Source organism: Diachasmimorpha longicaudata, chromosome 4 (genome assembly GCF_034640455.1).
Source record: "Diachasmimorpha longicaudata isolate KC_UGA_2023 chromosome 4, iyDiaLong2, whole genome shotgun sequence".
NCBI lineage: Eukaryota > Metazoa > Arthropoda > Insecta > Hymenoptera > Braconidae > Diachasmimorpha > Diachasmimorpha longicaudata.
This window is the reverse complement of record NC_087228.1, coordinates 8,594,024-8,616,143: the sequence shown is the minus strand read 5'-3', so window position 1 is coordinate 8,616,143 and position 22,120 is coordinate 8,594,024. Positions and strand designations below refer to the sequence as shown.

General features: G+C 38.4%; 7 protein-coding genes across 10 annotated transcripts; 5 read left to right on the top strand and 2 right to left on the bottom strand.

Annotated features, from left to right (window-relative positions):
• Positions 1–275: 275 nt before the first annotated feature.
• Positions 276–2,666, bottom strand: LOC135161705 (mediator of RNA polymerase II transcription subunit 19). The gene is made up of 4 exons (XM_064119549.1): positions 2,079–2,666; positions 1,851–2,007; positions 1,415–1,514; positions 276–1,331 (listed from the first exon to the last, which is right to left on the bottom strand). Exons 1-4 carry the CDS (start codon positions 2,263–2,265, stop codon positions 1,047–1,049), a joined length of 729 nt encoding a protein of 242 aa, XP_063975619.1. The 5' UTR covers positions 2,266–2,666; the 3' UTR covers positions 276–1,046.
• Positions 2,667–2,903: 237 nt separating this feature from the next.
• Akirin (akirin) lies at positions 2,904–7,643 on the top strand. The gene is made up of 5 exons (XM_064119560.1): positions 2,904–3,431; positions 4,485–4,678; positions 4,962–5,124; positions 5,198–5,254; positions 5,426–7,643. Exons 1-4 carry the CDS (start codon positions 3,254–3,256, stop codon positions 5,206–5,208), a joined length of 546 nt encoding a protein of 181 aa, XP_063975630.1. The 5' UTR covers positions 2,904–3,253; the 3' UTR covers positions 5,209–5,254; positions 5,426–7,643.
• A 500-nt stretch (positions 7,644–8,143) lies between these two features.
• LOC135161701 (arrestin homolog) lies at positions 8,144–11,293 on the top strand. Its single transcript, XM_064119544.1, has 6 exons — positions 8,144–8,303; positions 8,461–8,582; positions 8,795–9,322; positions 9,454–9,642; positions 9,796–9,964; positions 10,426–11,293. The coding sequence occupies exons 1-6, from the start codon at positions 8,237–8,239 to the stop codon at positions 10,569–10,571; spliced, it is 1,221 nt and encodes a 406-aa protein (XP_063975614.1). The 5' UTR covers positions 8,144–8,236; the 3' UTR covers positions 10,572–11,293.
• On the bottom strand, positions 11,134–13,948 carry LOC135161699 (general transcription factor IIE subunit 1). 3 transcript variants are annotated; one of them, XM_064119539.1, is made up of 7 exons: positions 13,808–13,948; positions 13,204–13,351; positions 12,953–13,119; positions 12,757–12,885; positions 12,344–12,570; positions 11,843–12,261; positions 11,134–11,668 (listed from the first exon to the last, which is right to left on the bottom strand). In XM_064119539.1, exons 2-7 carry the CDS (start codon positions 13,322–13,324, stop codon positions 11,493–11,495), a joined length of 1,239 nt encoding a protein of 412 aa, XP_063975609.1. In that variant the 5' UTR covers positions 13,325–13,351; positions 13,808–13,948; the 3' UTR covers positions 11,134–11,492. The 3 variants fall into 3 exon arrangements, with proteins under 3 accessions (XP_063975609.1, XP_063975611.1, XP_063975610.1); XM_064119541.1 differs by having other exon boundaries at positions 13,204–13,348; XM_064119540.1 differs by having other exon boundaries at positions 13,204–13,604; positions 13,808–13,945.
• A 130-nt stretch (positions 13,949–14,078) lies between these two features.
• LOC135161708 (rab-like protein 3) lies at positions 14,079–15,700 on the top strand. Of its 2 annotated transcripts, none has more exons than XM_064119554.1 (5): positions 14,079–14,219; positions 14,500–14,709; positions 14,769–14,902; positions 15,024–15,134; positions 15,326–15,700. In XM_064119554.1, the coding sequence occupies exons 1-5, from the start codon at positions 14,174–14,176 to the stop codon at positions 15,503–15,505; spliced, it is 681 nt and encodes a 226-aa protein (XP_063975624.1). In that variant the 5' UTR covers positions 14,079–14,173; the 3' UTR covers positions 15,506–15,700. The 2 variants fall into 2 exon arrangements, with proteins under 2 accessions (XP_063975624.1, XP_063975623.1); XM_064119553.1 differs by having other exon boundaries at positions 14,769–14,917.
• A 317-nt stretch (positions 15,701–16,017) lies between these two features.
• Vih (vihar) lies at positions 16,018–18,664 on the top strand. The gene is made up of 4 exons (XM_064119559.1): positions 16,018–16,256; positions 17,428–17,542; positions 17,631–17,835; positions 18,063–18,664. Exons 1-4 carry the CDS (start codon positions 16,153–16,155, stop codon positions 18,185–18,187), a joined length of 549 nt encoding a protein of 182 aa, XP_063975629.1. The 5' UTR covers positions 16,018–16,152; the 3' UTR covers positions 18,188–18,664.
• Positions 18,665–18,909: 245 nt separating this feature from the next.
• On the top strand, positions 18,910–20,843 carry LOC135161704 (valacyclovir hydrolase). Its single transcript, XM_064119548.1, has 5 exons — positions 18,910–19,209; positions 19,304–19,394; positions 19,780–20,100; positions 20,221–20,476; positions 20,607–20,843. Exons 1-5 carry the CDS (start codon positions 19,081–19,083, stop codon positions 20,701–20,703), a joined length of 894 nt encoding a protein of 297 aa, XP_063975618.1. The 5' UTR covers positions 18,910–19,080; the 3' UTR covers positions 20,704–20,843.
• The last annotated feature ends 1,277 nt before the right edge of the window (positions 20,844–22,120 follow it).

The following is a 22,120-nucleotide window of genomic DNA, read 5'->3' as shown; positions in this document are numbered from 1 at the left end:
GTGTTGGTCATTATTTCGTAGCTGGTTATTTTTTTTGCATCAGAATTTTTTTTCAAACGAACACTATATCAATCCCTTTCACATTTTGACAAATAAATAAAAACATCGGGCTTTTTCTTTTTAAACAGCACTCATTGTTATTAGATGTAAGAAAAATGTCAACATTGTGGATTCTTGTTGTATCTTTCAAATTTTTAATATATGGAAAAATTTAATTGTCAACTCCGGTGGACCACGAATTAAATTGAAAGAGGAACTCAATAAATAAACAATCGTTTTATAATTAAACTATTTTTATTCATGTCTGCATTATAAATACTACTTGTTTAAATCGATAACATTATGACGATTTCTTCAATTTTCTTACATTCACTTTCAAATAACATTGCCAACCGTTGTATAATTAATTTATTTACATGAGTGTGCAGAATCTTTGGAATAGAGCAGAATCCGCATTATTATTTCGTCTAAACCCATAAACTCAGGACATTCATATACTCAAGTCCCCCCCCCCCCCTCCCTTGGTCTTCCTAAATTATTCGTCACCAAGCAATCGTTCTGAGTGGCTGAACAACATTATTTGTAGAAATCGATAAGAAGTATTCGCTATTCATTGTTAAAATTCCCGTTTCAGGTGTTATTGACCAGCCAAAAAATGTGCTTTTTTAATAAAAAAAATTTGCACAAAAGCTCGCGATCCCTGCACGCAGATAACCTTTTATTTGATGATTTGACGGATGGAAAGTAAAAAATATCATGGCAACTTCTTTCTTCAGAATTAAACTGCTATTTTTTGATTTAAATAGTAAAAAATACGTGTGACCTTTTTGATTTTCCTACCATACCTAAATTCTTCTGAATGGAAAATATTTATGTAAAACCCCAATTGGCCACTGAATATAGACAAATTCTCATTCTCCATGAGTCAATCAACCAGGTGGAATAATAAATTACAAGGGGGAAAAATAAGGCAGTTAAAACATAGTGAGTCCATTAACTTCACGTTGATTCCAGTGATCACGATTAGATGCAAAAATTATTATGGATCACGAGTTGGAATGCTGAGAGGGTGTTAAACCACCAGGATGCTCAGGACTGTGTTTTTGTTTTTTTCGTTTCTTCTCCTTCTTTCTCTTCTTCCTCGCCTCCTTCTCCTCGTCGTGTCTCTTCTGCTTCTTGTGTTTCTTCTCGTGGGTATCTGCTCCACTTATGTCAGTGGCTGCTATCTCTTGGCCAGCAGGCACTTCCCCAGGTTTGTGTTTGTGCTTCTTGTGTTTGTTCTTGTGTTTCCTCTGAGGCGCTTGATTAACGTATCGATACTGCTCCGGTAACTGTACATGAATGAGATTAATGAGTCGAGGGGAGGGGGAAAAAGGGTTCTCGATTTGTGGAAATATTGTATTTGGTTACTCACAGGTCCAGGATGAAGACGGAAGCCTGATAATTGAACACTTGTGAGGGGAAGCAGCTCCTTACCCACTATTGGTGGTTTCTCAATTACAGAACGCAATGAACTAGGAACATGGATGCAATATCATTAGCTATGCAGATCTTGGTTCATTCTGTGCATCATAATTGTGATTCTTTTGAAATAAACTAGAGAATAATTTGCTAATTTCGGTGTCTTTACTCTTAGAATTTTTCTACGAATGTAACCAATGGCAAGAAAAATTCAGTTGTTTCTTTTGTTGGAATTTTAAACATCATTAATCACCTCTCCATGGAACTCCAATGTCTTTTCTTAACCTAAAAGTCTTGAATGAATTGCAAAAGGAAATTGCACCTTCTTCTCAGCGTCAAATTCCCAAATCTCAATTAAAAAATCTACCGTCCCAAACCAAATAAATTACCTATTATCCTGATCTCCAGGAGTGTCAATGATCCCAGGTAGATTCGGTAGAAATGAGGACAGCTGCTCCTTGAGTTTCTTGCCACTGAACTTACTGTACGAGTGTTCGAGGCCATAATAGGCCATCAAATTGGTAGCTCCAGTCAAATCGCTTTCCCCTGCAATCAAAATACATGCCCTAACTTTTCTCAAGAAGGCCTCTTTTAAAAAAAACCTCTAAAAACCTTACCAGGCGGTTCCTTCATCAAATAGAAGGGTCCACTGTGGACGATTGACGGATTCTTTCCCAGTGAAATGGTGGTTTTTAGTGTTCCCGTTGAGTCTTGTCGTGATACCACCGGTGACCGTGCACCCCTCGGCGATGACTTTGGCGAGTACTGCTCGACTTTACCACGAAACTGATCGCCCATCATCATCCTCCAGCTGTTTTACTTCATCCCACCGTACCACAAAATAATAACCAACCCAAAAGTGTCCCCAATTCCTCACCGCCCCCAGAAGCCCGTGAATACTTCGAAAGCCCCCAAAGGAGACAACCTCCTCACCAGGAGTGTCTACCAAGCACAGATGCACTACGTGCAGGCCAAAAAGACCTCACGTCTCTTTACTATCTCCCCACATAACTTAAATCCATCCTAAAACTCAAGCCAACTAAACTCACCAAACCCAAACCTTCAACAATCCCTTTATCTACAGATTCAGTGACTCGCCTCTACCATTGCGTAAACATAAAATATTACACACGATAAACATGGTGACTCGGTGGGATTAAATCTGTTCTGTTCAGCCCGATGATTAACAGAACTCTGAGATGAAAAAACCCTTCACTGTCCAAAGTTCACTCACTTCCGGTTCTCAACTCCCCCACCAGTCGCACATTCCCAGAAATGACGAAGTGGCGCCATCTTGTGTCGCCAGTGCCAACTGCAAACCAGATCCTTTCTCCCAGCTTCTTCACAGTTCTTGCTCAACTGTCGACCAATCAGAAGAGTCGATTGGTCATCCCGACCCCTTCCAGCCGACAAGAATAAAAGAAAAACGGAAAAAGCACCGTTGAGGAGGCAGCCAAGAGGGAGAGTGTGGCTCGTATATCTCAGAGGTTCACCTCGACGGTTTTGAGCTGCGGGTCCGTCTGAATATCTGCCATATTGTTTCACCGCAGTGTTTGTTTTGGGGTAAAACCCGCAGTTCAGTGTTCTCATCCATCGATTAGACAAAATCCGGCCATCGAATAATTAGTCAATTTTTAGTTGGAATTTATTAACGAGGCGTCTGTGAATTCTTCAAGTGTGAGCCTCTCCTTTTGTCTGAATAGCAAAAAAACCTGATAGAGAGAGGAAGGGAACGTAGACAGCGCCTTGTGCATTTTAGTCGTTTCGTGGTAATCGTGAAGACGGTTTGGACATGGCCTGCGCCACCCTCAAGAGATCCCTCGAGTTTGATCCTGTTCACAGCCATGGAAGGCCCAGCAAACGAAGAAGATGCGTTCCAATGTGCGTATCACCTGGCACACCGAGTCAATCCACCACCAGACAACAGAATCCATCGCCATTCGGTGAAGTCGCTGCTAAATTGACGCCTGGTAATTGTTATCGGCCACGGCCATATTTCTTTTCTTTTTCTTTCTCCTTTTTTTTCGCTGGGGTTTTTTCTTTGACGCGGGGCTTAGAGGCAAGGGGAGAGCCTCCGGAGGATTTAAAACTCGTATTTAGGGCGTCAGTGGCCGAGGGGGCACGGCGTCCCTCGGATGGGAGTGGGGGAGGGGTCGATTTACACACGCGTAAATCATATGGTAATGTCGTAACGGTCAGGGGGAACTTTGACTCGCTTTTGGGAGTTCGGGCGTGGGATTGCAGGAATTTGGAATTTCCTGAGCCCGGGGGAAGAACGAAATGGAGGTACTGGAGATCTTCTGTGACTGACAAAGGGTTTTTTGTTTGCGGTTAGTGGAGGAAGGGTTTTTGCTGGTCTCTATGTGAAGGGGAGGAATTTTTAGAAAAATTCATGTGATAGGAGTCATTGAAAGTGTCGTATAGCAACAGAAATATTGTCCACACAGCACTGTGTAAAGGAATTTCTTTTAATGTTATGCAGAGAATTTATTCGCGAACGGAAATGGCATTTATCCCTCCACTAGTTAGAAGATATGATCACATAGATCAGAAGCTGAATTTTCGAGGACGATTCATGTCACAGAAGCAATTAAAATGATCAGACATCATCAGAATGTCCATTTATGCCCAGACAATGTCCTACAAAAATGTATGGGTGAGGAGCTGGTGAAATTATCAGGGAGCACCAGAAAAACTGTCCCAAGGAAAAATTATTTGGGTTTTGGAATAATTTTTCTGGTGTTCGTGATTAATAAAGAAAATAATGGCAGTGGAATGCGTCAGGCATTGATTTACGCGTCTGTAAATCAAATGCTAATGTCCTCGCGAATGTGGGAACCCTTTCGGTCTCTTTCTGATGGCTGGGAACATCACAGTAGGAAATTTTGACTCCCAGGGGGTCTAGGGGAGAGTTCATGCATCAGATGAATCTCTGGCTGACAAAGCAATGACTTTTTTATATCTTGGGGGAGAGGATTACCCAGAGCTTTCGAATAATTTCTTGGTATTTATGATTCATGAAGAAAAAATGGCTGCCAACATCAGGGAGGAAATTCGCCGAATGCACAGACGCAAGCAGCTGCACTTCAATCCACAGGGAGGCAATGGCAGCAGTGGTGACTCGTCTGATATGGAGGGACCAGCTAGTCCAGCTGGTGCTAATGGGTACAGTCAGAGTCCCAGCGGCAAGGAGAAGCCACTTTTTACGTTCAGACAAGTGAGGAAGCTTTTTTTACTGAGGGGTTTTTGCATGAAGATTTAGGGATAGTAGGAGGATTTGTTTGAGTGAAATTCCTTCAGAAGAAAGCAGAGGAAATTTTTTGTTTTATATGGTTTGACTATAACAAATTGGAAGAAAAATTTTCTCAATTCATTAGCTGACCAAGTAGATGAATAAAGAGAATGAGTCATAGACAATTGAAAATGTCTCTATCATAAACTAATCTGTCAGTAAATATTGCCTGGTTGTTGTTATAATTCTCTGTTTGGGGGTCTTCAAGGTTGGCCTGATCTGCGAGCGAATGCTGAAGGAACAGGAGACTCAAATTAGGGAAGAGTATGATCAGATATTGAACATGAAGCTGTCAGAGCAGTATGATGCTTTTGTTAAGTTTACGTACGATCAGATACAGAAGAGATTCGAATCGGCAGCTGCTCCAAGTTGTAAGTGTAGTGGTGACTATTGAAATTCGAAAAGGCGAGATAATATTGTTACATTCCCTTTTATTTATTTCAGATCTATCCTAAGCTAGGGATCCTACCTCTAAGGCCAGGTTTCTGTGAAGAATATTAGGTAAGATTATGTAAATTCAGTAAATGTTCGTTGACTTGTGATTAAATTAATTTGTTGATAAACAATGTCAAGTAAAGAGAAAAGCAAATGAATTTCTTGTATTGACCACAGTTGAACAATTTATTGGTTAATTATAGATTAATGTGGGTTTTTATCTACTGCTTTTTACAGATTTCTACCGCTAAGTGAGAGAATTTTTTTGCTTCAAATAAAGAGGTAGCCAGCGTCACCTCGCCAATTACCCGAAAAAAATATCAAATCATAACCGTTGATAATCGACTCAACGTAACCCTTTTGAGAATAAAACAAAGTACTTTTGGCATAAAAGGAGGAAGTTTTAGTGAAATAAGTTGCGTAGGCTTCTAGTTAAGAAAAAAAAATCAACTGCAACCGAAACTCAAGTAAATAAAGAAGAATCCACAATGTATACTAGAGAACGAATCACTAAAAAAAAACTAACAAAATTTGTACTATCCGATGTTAGAAGTGCGCTGGCATCAGGGAACTATGTAAATGTTGTCAACAAGTTCTTACACTTTCTTTAAATTTTTTCAAGCAATTTTTCTAAACACAACATCTGTTAAATTTATCATCTGCCATTGATCCTTTTTTGCACAATGAACAATTTTTGTAAAATAACGTAGTCATTTCTCATAGAATTAATTCAACGCCATATAGAGTTTTGCTAGAAAAACAAGAAAAATAAAAAAACATAATTTAATTAAACGTGAATAGAGTGATGGAGTGACAAATAGAATAATTGAAATTGCTGACGTCAGTATCTCACAAAAATTGTAAATTCTGAATATCGTTGTGTTACAGTTGGTCGATATAACCATGACCCAAGACCCCAAAAATAACACTTCTCAGAAGCAGAAAAAAAATACCCTCACGTCATATTCACGACTAGCTGTACAAAGTTTGTAAAACTCTAGATCATCATCGAGTTTCTCGATTAGATAAATTCACTGTAAAAAAATTTTTTGATACCTGTGAAACATATAAAAAAAAATTCGTTTTCTATGTAATCATTTGTTCGCAATGCGCACATTTACCATTAACTCCTCTCATTATTTTTAATTATACGTTAATACCCTGTAAATTTAGAAAGCAGGAATTACTCTAAAACTCCATTTGTCTATTATTTTAATCCAGAATTGTTGAAACGGTACTATTACTCAACTCATATTTCCTCCATTTTCGGGATACAACAGGAGTTTCGATAAAGTCAAGGCCTTGCATTGGCTAGTCCCCAATATTGAACTTAAAATTTACTGTGGAATGCAGTGTCATTTATTGTAGCATTGTGAACAATAAAAAAGTGAATGAAAATCCCAGAGTTTATCAGATTTTTATGCATAGTTCGTTCCCTGGTAGCCAACAGCTCTGAAAAATGGCGACTAAGTAACTCGCTGGATTAACAAAACCAATATATTATGAATGAATACATTTACTGTGCCTATTCTAGACATATTTATCAAGATACCGCGGTTCAGATGTAACATTATACCCATAAGCCCCGAATAGTTTGTAACCCACCAAATGAAAACGATTGCTTATCATTTAGTTATCCTGTGTAACACGTCGTAATATTTATTTTTAGTAAAATTACATAAATCCCAAGATTTGATATAAGTAATTGAAATTGTATGATTATCGTAAATCTAATCGAATGGCACTGTATTGCCAATGAGCTTAGTTTAATACAGATGAAAAATTCTGAGACCCGATTTTTTTCGTTCAATCTTTATTTTTTTAATGTTATGATAAGGATATTTCTCATTTTGTTTTTACGTTTATTGCATGAGTTGTCATTTGTTATTTCATTTATTAATATTGTAACATACCTGTGACAGTGGGGAGAGAGCTTGGCAAAAAAGACAATTTCGATGGTCTGATCTTTTGATAAATGTGTTAAAAGAACATTTTTTAGATGAAATATATTTGAAAATTTATATGTTATGGACTAGTAATGAAATTATTATGACACAATGTAAATGTTAGGGGTCAAAAAAATATAATTTCATCGGCAATTCACAGGGGTTGTTAAATTCTAAATAATGAAAATTGCTAATTTTGCCTAGTCTCTCCCATACAGAGCGAAAAAAAAAACTGTAAAGCAAGTGGTGAAGAACAATGCGCCGAAGCATTGAAATTCGATATATCGAATACGTGTAATAAGTTATGTATACTCGAAGCAAATGAGGAACAAAAAATTATACTGGTTTATGATTAAGGAGAGACCGAGGATACCACTGTGGATAACGAAACTGAAGTCCTTGAAAGGATCCGAGGGATTTTTGATCTCTTCAAGGGTGAAAATACCTCCATTAAAAGAATGTACACTTATTAATTGATTGAAAGAATAAAATATAAATCTTAAGACTGATTATCACTGCTTTCTTTCACTGTACTTTGTCCAATAACTTTTGGAATGTGTGTGACCGCTGGCATTTTTCAACAGCTGTGAAACTTGGGATATTTCGTGATTAATTAATGAGGGCCGTGGGGATGTGTTCACATACATCCAATATTCTTTATTGTTTAGAACAAATTCCTTAGTTAAACAGCAAAATGCAATTTTCGGGATTTGGGTAATTGCTAGGAACTTATTCACTAGCTGTAAATAATGTAAAATCGAAATGAGACTCGAGGATTAATCAATGAAAGGTTTTTATAAGCAACGCTGAACGAAATTGACTGATTGACTGCCAGGTATATACTGAACGGCAGTGCAACATCCTCCACGTGCTCAGATGATCTCTTCTCTCTACCTAACAATAATACTATCATTGAAAATCGTGTTAGTTCGTCTTACGAAGTGTAATTCCATTAGTTAAATGTGGGGCTTCAGCTAGTGCAAGAAGCCCCAGTGAGGGAGTATAAATACACCTGAGGATGGAATAACAATTGTCACTTCTGGGCGGGAACAAAACTTTAGACTTGGGAGCGGATAATAAACACATCTGAATAAAGAGACAAATGTTTCCTCTCTTGCTTTTGGCCTACGTCGTGGCTGTCAAGGTTTTCAAGAAAACCACCCCGAATGGTGAGTATCAAAATTATTCTCCTGAGATACGTCATCTTCGAGACATACTCAAGGTTCCGGATTCATCAGATTTGTTTAGAGTAAAGGGGGATTAATAATTGAGATAATGGTAGATCAGGAAGTTGTTCTTATTTTTTTTCTGCTTTCTTCTTTATAGGGAAGGTCACCGTCTACCTCGGCAAACGAGATTTCATAGATCATCTCGATCATTGTGAACCTATTGATGGCGTAGTTGTTGTCGAAAATGATTACCTCCAGGGTCGCAGAGTTTACGGTCAGGTAAATTCCCTTACGATGCGTTACGCGGAATACTTTCTTCGATATTTTTATTTTCATTCGTTTAGGATTGTTTAGATTCAAATAAAATTCTATGGAGATTTCGAATCGAAAATATTTAGTAATTTAATGACTCTCATCATGTACCTCCAGTACATCCTCATAAATTCAACGAGTCTCTCCCACAAGATGAAACTCACATCTATTCCCCTCAGATCATCACGACCTACCGCTATGGACGCGAAGAGGATGAGGTCATGGGTGTCAAGTTCAGCAAGGAGATGGTCCTCCTCCGGGAGCAGATCGTCCCCGTGAAGAAGGAGAAGCAGGAAGCGACTCCAATTCAGGAGCGCCTCCTGAAGAAACTGGGCCCCAATGCCTTCCCCTTCACCTTCCAGTTCCCTCAGAACTCCCCCAGCTCTGTGACCCTCCAGCCGGGCGAAGATGATCAGGGCAAGCCCCTCGGTGTCGAGTACACCCTCAAGGTATTCGTCGGGGAGAATGAGGAGGAGAAGACCCACAAGCGATCGACCATTGCCCTTGCCATCAAGAAACTTCAGTTTGCCCCCATCTCACGCGGACGTAGACTCCCCAGCTCCCTTGTCTCCAAGGGCTTCACTTTCTCACAGGGTAAACTCAACTTGGAGGTGACCCTTGATAAGGAGATCTATTATCATGGTGAGAAAATTGCTGCCAATGTTGTCATTACTAATAATTCCCGGAAAGCTGTGAAGAACATCAAAGTAAGTGCCAGTGCCCCCAACAAAGTGAATAATTCTAGACAACAATTTTGATTGAAAGTGTCGTAGAATTTTTCACAAGCAGCTTTACAGATTTTAAAAATTATCTTTAACCCTGTCTCCTCGAACTACAGATGTTTGTCGTGCAACACTGCGAAGTGACAATGGTCAACACCCAGTTCTCGCGCCACGTAGCGAGCCTGGAGACACGAGAAGGCTGCCCCATCACCCCGGGAGCCAACTTCACCAAGCAATTCTACCTCGTGCCCCTCGCCAGCAGCAACAAGGACCGTCGTGGCATTGCCCTCGATGGACATCTCAGGGTGACTATCCTCCCAAGACCTCAAACCCTCCACAAATATTGCGAAAAGAAAATGGCTAAGAAATAATTTATCAATCGTCGAGGCTCATGGCAAAAGCCACTTTTTTCTCAGCTCGTCGAACTTAGCCTCGAGTTGATGGCATTGTTATTCTAGGACGACGACGTCAACCTCGCTTCGTCCACCCTCGTTGCTGAGGGCAAGTGCCCAGCTGAGGCTATGGGTATCATCATCTCTTACTCCGTGAGAGTAAAACTCAACTGTGGGACACTCGGAGGAGAACTCGTGACTGATGTGCCATTGAAACTCATGCACCCAGCACCTGGTAAGTCCTTCAATTTTTTGATTTTTGATGGATTCGAGGGAGTAATGACTTGAAATTTGGAGCACGAATTGAAGGGAAAGTCAGGTTGATAGTAGATCTATTATCTTAGAATATTATCTCCAGATTTTTCCGGAGTAATTACCCCCTCAAACTCACTATTCTATGGCATATCCCGGAAATGAAAGAAAATGGTGAAATTTTTATGGAAATATTTTTTGTAGGATGCTATGAAAATTACAAAAAGGGTCCAGAACAAAATTTCAACGTCTGCCTTAGATTCGGAGATATTTATCAAAAACTGCCACGGGATTCAGTAAAGCGAGAAAAGTCCATTTTCGTCGGACTTTAGTTTTTGCTGAATATCTCGGAAATAAGGAGAGGTAGTGAAATTATCGGGACTATTTTTTTGTACTTTATGTGATGAGACTTTCGTTATTGCCTTTGTAAAATCTGTATCGTAGGTGCCGTGGAACGTGAGAAGGCTCAGATGAAAAAGATGAAGAGCGTTGATCGTGCACGCTACGAGAACTCGTGCTACGCAAACGACGACGACGACAACATTGTCTTCGAGGACTTTGCCCGCCTTCGTCTCAACGAGCCCGAGTAAACAGACAGCATGATCGATAATAAAAAATAATGAAATGAAAAAAAAAAACGGGTCAGAGACACCTGATTACTCTGAAAGAACGCGACCAAGTGATTTTCCATCGCTTGGCTGCAGTATCCAGAGGTCTTTTTCATTCATCGAGGAATTAGAATACGAAATATAATTATCAGGCTTGTATTATTTTCATGGTGCTGTTAATGACTTGGCCACTGGAGTTCTTTCGGAGTAATCAGCTGTGATAGAAAATAAAACGCGGGGAAGGGTAATCAAAATTTGAAAATTAAGAAACAATTAATGCAATAAGTTCTCTGGATTTTCGATTAGTCATAATGGAAAAGGTATTTAATCAAAACGGAAAAATATGAAAAATAGAAAAAAAAACAGTAAAACAAAAAATAAGTAATATTTAATCGTCTCTGAATTTTCATTCGATGGTGGTGGTCGAATGGAAATTCCACTGATTACTGAGACGATAAAAAAAAAACTGAAGTGAGCTTAAGTATTGTATCCCCTTTTAAGTTTTAAAAATAACTTTTCCCGTTTTTCCAGAAGTGACTATTATTCTTTCTTAATTTAATTCATTTCATATTTAATGGATATTTATTCAATTTATTTATGAACAAATGAATACTGTGTTGATACCTTGTATTGTTGAATTAAATGTTATCTGTTAGAAAGAGAAAAAAAATATAAGACCAATTAAAAAAAGACAATTATCCTCATGCATTAAACTAGTTATTTTTCAAAGACTCAAGACCTTTGGGCATCAATGATAAATACTAAGTTGAGTAAACGTAATATTCTATTTATTATTATTTTTTTCATACAAAAATGGATACATCGCTCGATAGATGAGGCATCAAAAATAGAAATTGGGATGAAGAATGAAAGACTTCGAATCTTAGGAGATAGAAGAACGAATTAATCGAACATGTGAGAGTAGTATTCCTGATACGTTTGAATGTATGCCTCTTTCTCAGCTGGTGTCATGGCATCTGTCAATGCCTCGTTGACTTCTGTTATTGGTACTGTTCTTCCACCGACAGTCACTGTTGGTATTGCATCGTCGTCGTCTGATTCCATCAGTTCGATATCGCCTAAAATTATTGTCATTTTATTGTTTGTTCATGAACACATGAGATGAAGTGTAAAAATTATTAACTCTCCATCTGAGAACTGCCTCCAATATAAAAATTAAACCAACTGATTAAATAGAATTCATAAAAAATAAAAATGCATAGACCAAAAAAATAAAAAGGAAATAAAATCACCAGTATCAATAGCCTGCATGTCCCCATGTTCCTCATTATCACTGGAGTCACTCGACTCCGGAGGAAGCACAGCATTGACAGCATTAGTATTACCACCCTTTTTCTCATGAGCCAACAGCACAGACATAATATCCTCTCCCTGTCTGTGATTGGCATTGGTATTGGTAGCAGTGGCAGCAGCTTTATCGAGGATGCTGTCCTGACTGGTTCCATTATCCAGCTCAGAATTATCATTGATAACAGTACTCTCCATCATCCAGATGGGTCTCTCCTTTCGTTTGTTGGCTGAGTCGTCAGTGGTTTCGTCACCAATCGTAACATCAACTCGAGTGTCCTCCACAGCGAATCCAGAGCCTCTAGTTGCTTCGCCGGACCATTGCTCTCCCGAGGGCCTGATTCCTGGTTTTCTATTATCGATTCTGAAAGACATTGCAATTGAGTAAATTGGGAAGGTCCAGTTTGATAAATTGTAGTGCAATTATCAACTGATTTCGTTCTCACCCTCTGATGAGGTTGATATCCACTGGCTCAGGCTCGAGAATCTCAGGAGCCAGTTTGATACCCTCAACCTCTCGTAGAAGAATGTAAAGTGGTTCCAATTGCTCATTGAACTTGGCTAGCAATAAACGGGAGTCTTTCTTAGGCAGTGCTGACTGATCCTCCTCCACCATTTCGCGACAGAATGTGCAACGAAATTCACCAGTCATCATGTCGAATAACTGGTCTGCCTGTTAATTAACATTTCGGTTTGATTTCCATTTTTGTGATTTCCTTTTCCGTTAACAAGTCAGTTCATTAATTTTTCGCGAAAATTTTTATTAACGGTAATGACTGTTGCATTATATTTCTTCGTGTTATGTTTAAGACATTAACAGCTTCAATTTATCACTCGACAAATAGCATTTAGTACTCACTTCTAAGTCTGTGAATGTCTTCAAGCAATTTGTACACTTAAAACTGGCCCTACTTGTGGCATCACGTTCCTCCGTCTCCAGTCTCTTCCTCATGAGGTCCAGTTTATATTTTACAACATTTACAAAAGTCTGCGACAATAAATTCATATGAATAATTCATAAAACAGAGTCAGTCGCTGAAGAGTGATGACGTTACCTTGTAATTAATAAAGTAGTAATTGACTTTCTGAGCTTTTCCATCAGAGCCAGTCTCCATCTTCAATCTCACCTGGATGAACTTGTCATTTCTGAGGGTTGCTATCTTTGCACGCAGCATCTTTCGCTCGAACTTGAGTAATTCGCAGATATCATCTTCCTTCATGCCTTCATGAAGACAAACACGTGGTTATATAATCGCTCTTCATTTGACACATTTAACTGTGATTTTAATAAGAGAAATAAACTCACATGGATTTCTAACAAGCATGTCGACGATCAAAGCATCCTCAATTGAGTAGAAACCCCTGACAACAAGTCTTGCCAGTTGCTTCAGACTACTGGGCACCTCTGTCACCAGCCTCTCCTCCATGATTATTATTATTATTATTTTGTTCTGCTGTGGGAAGGACCATGGATCATTGAGAAGTACTAATTGTTCTGAACATCTTCTTGAAGATGACGTTCATCATTGCGGTTTAAATAAAAGTGTAAAAGCTCCTTTTTGATTGTTTTGCCTTTTATGTCACAGGGATATGCTCGTTTGGATATTAAAGTCACTTAGTTCATTGTAAAGGTTTTTTTTTCAGTGAGTGTATTTGACTCTAAATTTATTCAATTGTTAAATTCATTCCTCTTCGATCAATTCACCTCTATAAAAATATAATGGTAAGAACCGATGGAATGTTTGCAACACTTTGAATACTTATGCCCAAGGATAAATAAAAAAAAAATCGAATGAATTTAAAATTATTCCTTAATCAATTTTGAACATTTCAAATGCCCTCTTTTCACTAGTGTTTATAGTGTTAGCAGATTTATTAGCGTTGAAAGATTATCATAAATAAATACTAACCTCAAAAATGATGAATAAACTCGTCGGTTTACCCTAAACGCTTCGTAGAAATTTCTTATTTAAATAAAGACATTCTATTGCAAATATATTCACATATTTACACTGTTTAGGAGTTTAATAATACTCATTATCGTATTATCATCACCAACAATGCAGAGAACACATGTAAACACCTTGTTTATTAGTAACAAACTCTGGGTTAGGTTCAATTGTGTCGTGTGGGTCGTGTGCCACACATAGACCGGTGGTGGTAGTTTTGACAATCTCAACAAAATCTGAGGCATAACCTGTCATTTTCGTTTATTGAATGAGTGATAAATGTCATATCGGGGAGCAAATGAGATTAAAATATTTCGCTGTTGATCTATGGCAGCTATTGATAAAGTCAAGATTATCGTCGTTGGAGACTCAGGTAATTTTTTCGTTGAGGGAATGATTACTAATCACCGGTACTGACGTGGCTTATTCTCACGAAAATTCTTTGCGATCCCTTTCGCATTTGAATTTTCTCTTTCCATCAATGAAATAATTAATAATATTTTAATATTTCCATTGAATAAACTCTGCTGAACATTGGTTGTGTCAGGAGAGGAGAATATGTTGCACAGGGTGTACTGGGAACATATTGGTATTAATCCTGATTAATTGGAAATTAATAAATTAATCATATTGTTTATGTTTAACTCTGACAGGGGTGGGAAAGACCTCTCTCACGCATTTGATATGTGAGCAACAAACCATCAACAATCCCTCCTGGACCGTTGGCTGCTCCGTGGAAGTGAAATTACACGAATTCAAGGAGGGAACCCCGAATCAAAAGAGATACTTCATTGAACTCTGGGACATTGGGGGCAGCCAGAGTCACAAAAATACCAGACATGTTTTTTATAATCCCACAAATGGTATTATTTCAGTCACCTTACTCATCTTTCTCATCTTACACATCTCTCTTATTCATTAGGAATTATTCTGGTGCACGATCTGTCGAACAGAAAGTCCCAGCAAAATCTACAGAAGTGGCTGGAAGAAGTCCTGAGTAGAGATGGAAACAGCGGAAGGTCTAGATCCTTTGATGATTTTGATCCAGAAAAGTTTGTGGGTTTAACACAAGTAATATTTCTTCTTGCATATTGAATTATAAATTGGACTTTGTTTTCCATTAATTCTCTTCGGTTTAGTATTTTTGGTAATAAATTAGGGGTTTTCTCTCCGGCAGATTCCTATTTTGGTAGTTGGAACGAAACTGGACTTGGTACCATCAAAATCTAATTTACACAGGCGTTCGTCAACGATTGCCGAGGAGTGTGGAGCCGATGAAATTTTCTTGGTGAGAAATGATTCATAACGTTACGACGATTGAATTTCCCCCCAGGAGTTCATCAGGGACTATCACTAGAGCCCTAATGAATACTCAACATTTGAATTGTTATCGAATTGCTCCCTTTATCTTTAAATATCATCCTTCTAAGGACTTTTAATTAATTAACCATGACCTTCCATTGGTCTTCCTAAATTCAGGACTGCAGTCAAGTGCGATCGCTGGCCGCAGGTACGACATCATCAGTAAAACTCAGCAGATTCTTCGATAAAGTGATCGAGAGGCGTTACTACGCAAATCGCGAGGTCATAAGTCCGGATAAGAGGAGACAGCCCGTTTATGCCTCCTCATACAGCCCTAAACTCTACCACAGAGACTAAACCACTACCACTAAGACAGTTCCCCAGGAACTGGACTAACAAGAAGCATAATGATGTGATATATCAAGGCCTTCTCTCTTCACTGGGCCTCTGAGTATCCTTGCATTATCACTCACCATTGAGATGATCATTTTATGGATAAAACATTCCTCTTTCTGAATCGAAATACATGAAAAATATATTTGTAACATTGCATTCGCCGTAAGTCATTAAAGTCCTGTCCCTTTCCATTTTTATTTAGTGTATGTAGCTGACACAATGGGCCCTCTTCTGGGTGTCAGAGAATCAGGAACAAATGGGGGGCTCTGCAAAGAGCACCCTTGAGTTTAGTCAACCCTCAGAAATGAAAAAAGCCTGAATCTTCTGTTAACAAATGAATAAAAAGGTTCATTTCACTCCAATGGGACTCTCCAGAAATTGAATTTCCCGCCAACGTAAATATTCGCCACAGTCGCGCCATACGTTTAAACAATAGCTCAATGTTTTCAGCCCAGTCAGTACTCTGAGCCCATTCAAATTTCCATGACTGTTTGGTAGGACTCCGTGTTTGCGTTGTATCAACCGAACCACCCAAGTGCGATATTTTATCGTTATTAGTGAAAACAAAGCATTCCCGTGATCACCCGAGACTCTCTGGTGCATCGAAAATGGCACAGAATATCAATCCATTCTACTCATCACCCAGTGCTAACAGTAAAGCCAGGGAGGAGAAGCAGAATGTACCCAAAGACAACCACGCAGTCAGCAAAAGGTGAGGGAGAGAAATTTGTCGTGTGTCAAGGAGTCCATTGGTGACTCCAATTTTCAATATTACTCCCATATTTTCATTCCCTCGTATTCGATCACCATTTTTAGCCTCACGAGGGATGATTTTTATGGAGTTTAGGTAATTGAGGCGTAACTTTTCGTCATAACCTCTTGCTTCTTCACACTTGACTTGCCATAATGTTTTGTTTGGCTTGACCTGCATCATTCAATAATTTCTAACTCGAAATACCATTGAGCCTCCTGGATTACTGACCAGAAAATTAATTAAGCTGAATTGAATTAACGCAATGTTTTATTTTTTTGTGAAATGATGGATTTTGAAGAATTGGAGTCAAGGCTGTTCAGTTTCATGAACCCTCTCGTTCATGATTATCTGTATTATTCAATGATTTCAGCTCTAAATTGAGAAATAAATCAGTAATCGAGGAAGGTCTCCATGAATTTATTAAAACCGAAGAAATTGGTTTGCTCCCAATTGGCATGCTCCTTTTGCTGGCTTGACCTACATTATTCTGTAATTTCAACACCTCAGTACATTTGGAAATGGTTCATCACTTAGGGGTTCAGTTAATCAAAATTAAAGAATGGAGTTTTCAAAATTACTGTGGTGTGAAACTGAGGGTCTCGAAAATTAGAGTCTTGAATTTTTTTATCGTGGAGAACTCGAGAAATTCTTAGAATTTCCTTCTTCACATTCGACTGCATCATATAATAATTATAACTCTAAATTTAGCAATAACTCTTCAATGAATGACTCAGTTAATCAATTCAGAATCAAAGTAATTAATTTGCTCCCGTTTGCTATGATGTCTTGTTCGACTTAACCTGTATCTCCAAAGGATTTTCACTCGAGGAATAATTGAGTTGGAAGATGTATCAATGCATATGAATTGAATACTTTGAAACAAAATTATTTTCTTTTAAAATTTTGGAACGAAAAAGTCAGGTCAGCAAAGACGACGTGGGGTAATTGGTCCCAATGGCCTTCTTACTCAATCGTTTTTCTTTCGAAACTTAAGAGCTTGCAGATTTCGTGACATTAACGTCAACAACAAGAGTCTCAATATCCACAGAATCGACAATATCCTCAAAATAATTCTCCAGAGTCACCCCAATACCTTTAAACCCTTCGAATCATGAATTGATTTATTTAGATTGCAGAAGGAGCTCATGGTCCTGATGATGTGCACCGAGAAAGGCGTATCTGCATTCCCCGATGGCGAAAATTTGTTCAAGTGGATTGGAACCATCACAGGCCCTCGTGACACTGTAATTACTCGTTCAATTCACGTGAAAAATTTTGAATTCTATTGTTTGCCATGGGAATTAATTTATGAGGCCATTTGGGGTATTTCAGGTATACTCGGGACTGACGTATAAGCTGACTCTCGAGTTTCCCCACAGCTATCCATACAGTGCCCCCATCGTTCGTTTCGTCACCCCATGTTTTCATCCCAATGTCGATCCAGTTGGTAATATCTGTCTGGACATTCTCAAGGACAAATGGAGTGCTCTTTACGATGTTCGTACCATTCTGTTGTCCATCCAATCTCTTCTTGGAGGTAAGTTACCTATCATTTATCATTTATTTATTTATGTACTTTGAAAATTATCCTCTCCATCAATGGAATTCATTTTTGATTTATCTGTTGAATAGAGCAAATGATTTTATTAAATCCATAGCTTGAATGCAGCTGTTATGGATTTTAAATTAAAGTCCAGTTGATAGCGTTTATCATTTTATTGTGTTGTATAATTTTTTTAATTGTAGATTTCATAATTTTTTCAGAGCCAAACAATGATAGTCCCCTAAATCTGCAGGCAGCCGAACTATGGAACGATCAGACTAAGTACAAGAAGCAGCTTCTCGAAGAGTATCACAAAGACGTTGATCGTAATCCCCAGGATTCATGATAAGCAAATATAAACATTTCAAAATTTCATCTATATTATTACCATCTTTCGTACTGAAAAGAGGATTAAAAACCCAACAACAAAAAGAAGTAAAATGAAATAAGGAGTCTTGTCCTCCATCGGTTAATTCAAATTGGCTCGTTCACCGATGAAAAACTCGGACTAGCGGCCTACTAGTATAAATTGAAAGATGGAACAGGCGTTAGTATGGATTGACTAAGTATTATTGAAATTTGTGGTGAAAAAAAAAAGTGAATTCTAAAAAGCTGTCGAATAACTGAGTGTCTAATTGTAGAAAATTATTTGGTACTCGTCTGAAACTTATTTATTTCATTTTTTTATGTTAGTGGATATATTTCAATCGTCTCGATCAATAGGTAAAAAACAATTACAAAAATACGAAAATAGATAAGATTTTTGTTTCTTTCGTTCATTGTCATCTCTTTCCGGAATAAATATTTTTAATGTACAAACCAATTAGTCTCTGGTTATTCAACAGATTATATATCCCTCAATCACATTTTTGTGTGAATATTTAATTTTTCTAGACACTTTGCTAGTAAAGTTTCGCGAGAATACCTGAAAATTCGCGAATATATTACCCTGAATTTTCCCCATTTTCTGTGAGATGAACATTTCATATCAATCGTCTCCGTACCCTCATGCGAAAACTCTCAACACGAAAAAAAATTGAATTCGATTCCTCGCAGCTCAGACCCAAAACGAAGACAGTGACTCTCGAGAGAAATTTAATCCCATTGAATCAATATTAAACTCAAGTGACCTTCAGACTCATGTCTGCCAAAATGACAGCATAAAACCTCGATAACAAACAGTCCTTTGATCCGCTGTTGTGTATATCGTGCACTGACAGTGAGAATCGACTCGCAATTATGCAAATTATGGTGTCAAAAGTATATAGAGTCATTCTCTGTAAGAATTCCCTTTCTACCGCGATAAAGTCGGTCCTCAATCCCCGAGGGACAATTCGCTGCTCATCGATCGCCTCGTCCACAGTCGAGGTAAGTATTCATGCTACAATTTGACACTAAATTCAATCCAGGATGCAGAGGACTCGATGGATTTAATTAATTGATGTATTTTAATGGATGATAGGAACGAAAAGTTAGAGTTAAGGATGTAGAAATTAATTATGCGAGGACTGGGACTGGAGAGCATCCGGTTTTACTACTCCCTGGAGCTCTGGGTAAGTGTTTGATGTATTTTTAAAAATGGAGATAGTCTTCAGGGATAAATGACCTGAGTTAATTGTTATCACTTGGTAGAGAACTTGGGATAGTTAATGGAGTATTATCAGACTGCTGCATATGTTTGTTATAACGAGTTGGTAAAACAGAATTAGATATGCGAGGAGTGGCGATGCTGCCACCTCTGATAAACTTTGTACATCATCGTGTGGGGGGAAAGAGATGCAAAATAACTCGCTCTGAGGATCTTTTAGTATCAGATAACGCCGGATTCATATGATATTTGCTTGAATTTTCATCAAGTAATTAGATGATGCGAAAAAAAAATTTAATTGGGTAGCAATTTCTATTTTTGAATTCAGTCTCGTATTTTATTTATTTCAGGTACCATTTGGACTGACTTCAAGCCCCAAATCGAGGGTCTAGACAAAAATAAACTAACAATAGTAGCGTGGGATCCGCCCGGATACGGAAAGTCAAGACCCCCAGACAGAAAATACCCAGATGATTTTTTTCACAAAGACGCTGATTATGCTCATGAGTTGATGAAGGTTCTGGGGTTCCCCAGATTTTCCCTCATAGGATGGAGCGACGGGGGCATCACTTCACTCATCCTCGGTGCGAAGAACCCCCAGAGCGTCCAAAAAATGGTCCTCTTGGGAGCAAACGCCTACATACTCCCTCACGAGTGCAAAACTTACGAAAGTACGCGAACTATGAATTGTTCAATATTTACTCCTTAATTTTTTGTGGACCAAATTCATTAGTAACAACAACTGAACTTGATTTTAAAAATGCAATTAATCACTTGTTATCATTTAACAGGTATCAAGAACATCGATACATGGTCAGAGCGCATGAAGGCGCCGCTAATAGCCATTTACGGTGAAGATTACTTCAGAAAGACTTGGGCAGCGTGGGTTGAAGCGATGATTAATATTTTCGAGAAATATAATGGTGACCTCTGTAAAGATTCAGTAGCGAGGATTCTGTGTCCTACGCTTATAGTCCATGGAAAAAAGGACGTTATGGTTGATGGAGAACATCCGGAGTATCTAAAGAGGCATATTTCAAATTCTCAGTGAGTTGATCACCTTAAAAAACTACTTCAAACTATCTTGATCCCAAAAACTGTTTTGATTGCATACACTCTTTCTTAAATACCTGGAGACCTAGTGGACTTCAGAGTTACTCAATATGATTACTTTCAGGCTCAAAATATTCGAAAAAGGATCCCATAATCTACATTTGAGATACCACGAAGAGTTCAATCAGCTGGTGACTGGATTTCTCCTGGAGGATCCTTGAATCCTTCTTGTGCAAGAGCAGAATCAGACTGCAGTTTATATGTAATTTATGGCATAATAATCGCTATATTTTTTCTATAAGTCCCGTCGCATCTGCGACTGTCACTCTCTTCGAATTGTGAATAAATGAAAATGATTGGAGCGGAAATAACTTTTTTTCATCGAGTGTAAACTATCAATGAACTGACGTGGCGCGAGTGGGATAACCAGTTGGTGATAGGGGTGAAGGAAAAAACAGCTCGTGGGTGGTGGCATTCGTTTTCATACGACACTTCGATTAGAAATTCATTTTAACTTCATTGTGGGGGTGTAGAAGTTGAAGTGTGAAATTCACAATTTTTATTGTGAATTTTTTTTTTAAGTTACTGTAGTTTACGAGAACCGATAGTTGGATTTTCTCGCACTAATTCAAGCTCAATGATGAAGAAATTAATAATTTTGAGTTTCCCCTTTTTTTCGATCCATTATTCCAAGTATAATTTAATAAACCAACATGTCAAAACATATTTTTTATCCCCAACAAAAAAATCTCCCGTCATTTGCCTCCATTATGAAGATAGCCATCAAAAATCAAATCAAACGAAAACCCAAACACTTATGATATCCGTTAGATCTACTCGAAGTAATGCAGTCTAGGTGATGGAAAGCTGAATAATTCTGCCCCTCCTTATTGTTTCAGTAATCAGATTAGGGATAATTTCTGGAACGGTGGTATGATAAATAATCATTACTCCTTTTTCGTTTCATCCAAATCTTGAACTTATTTTAACAAACGAAAATTTCGAAAAGTATTTTTCCTCTTCAACAATAAAGGCACCCCTCATTTCCCTCCTTATCAAAATAACCATCGAAAAGTTTAACCGAATAAGACCCCTAACGTTTAACCCCGTGTTGTCCCCAAAAGTACAATTCAATAAACAGAAATGTTAAGAGCCATTATTTCTCTCGGTAAAAAATCCCCTCGTTATCAAGATAATCATAAGAAAGGATTTAAATTCAAGTCTCAAAGTCTCTGTGCATTCCCTCATCTCGATGTAATTCTGTATCGATGATGGAATGATGAACGACGCGGCGATATTTTATACGTCTTGGAGCCTACGTGCATGACCGCCCGGTAACGCTCCGTTGCGTCCTACTCCCCCAGGTACCGTGGAGTCCCCAGGCCGAGATAGACGTCACGCCCTTCCGTTTTTTATTCTCGAACAAAAAGAATGAATGCATTCACCTTATCCCCGTCGACTTCTTCATCGCAAGGCAGTGGAAAGAGAATTTTTTTTTTTCAACAGGAAGAAATTTTTCATACCCATCCCACAATTTTATCAACTCCTGGCGCCTGTGGTCGCGTGTACCTCGACGGCGTGCGAATAAAAATCAACTTGTCCGCAATGCGCTGTTTAGGGGGCAAATCGATGATTTCG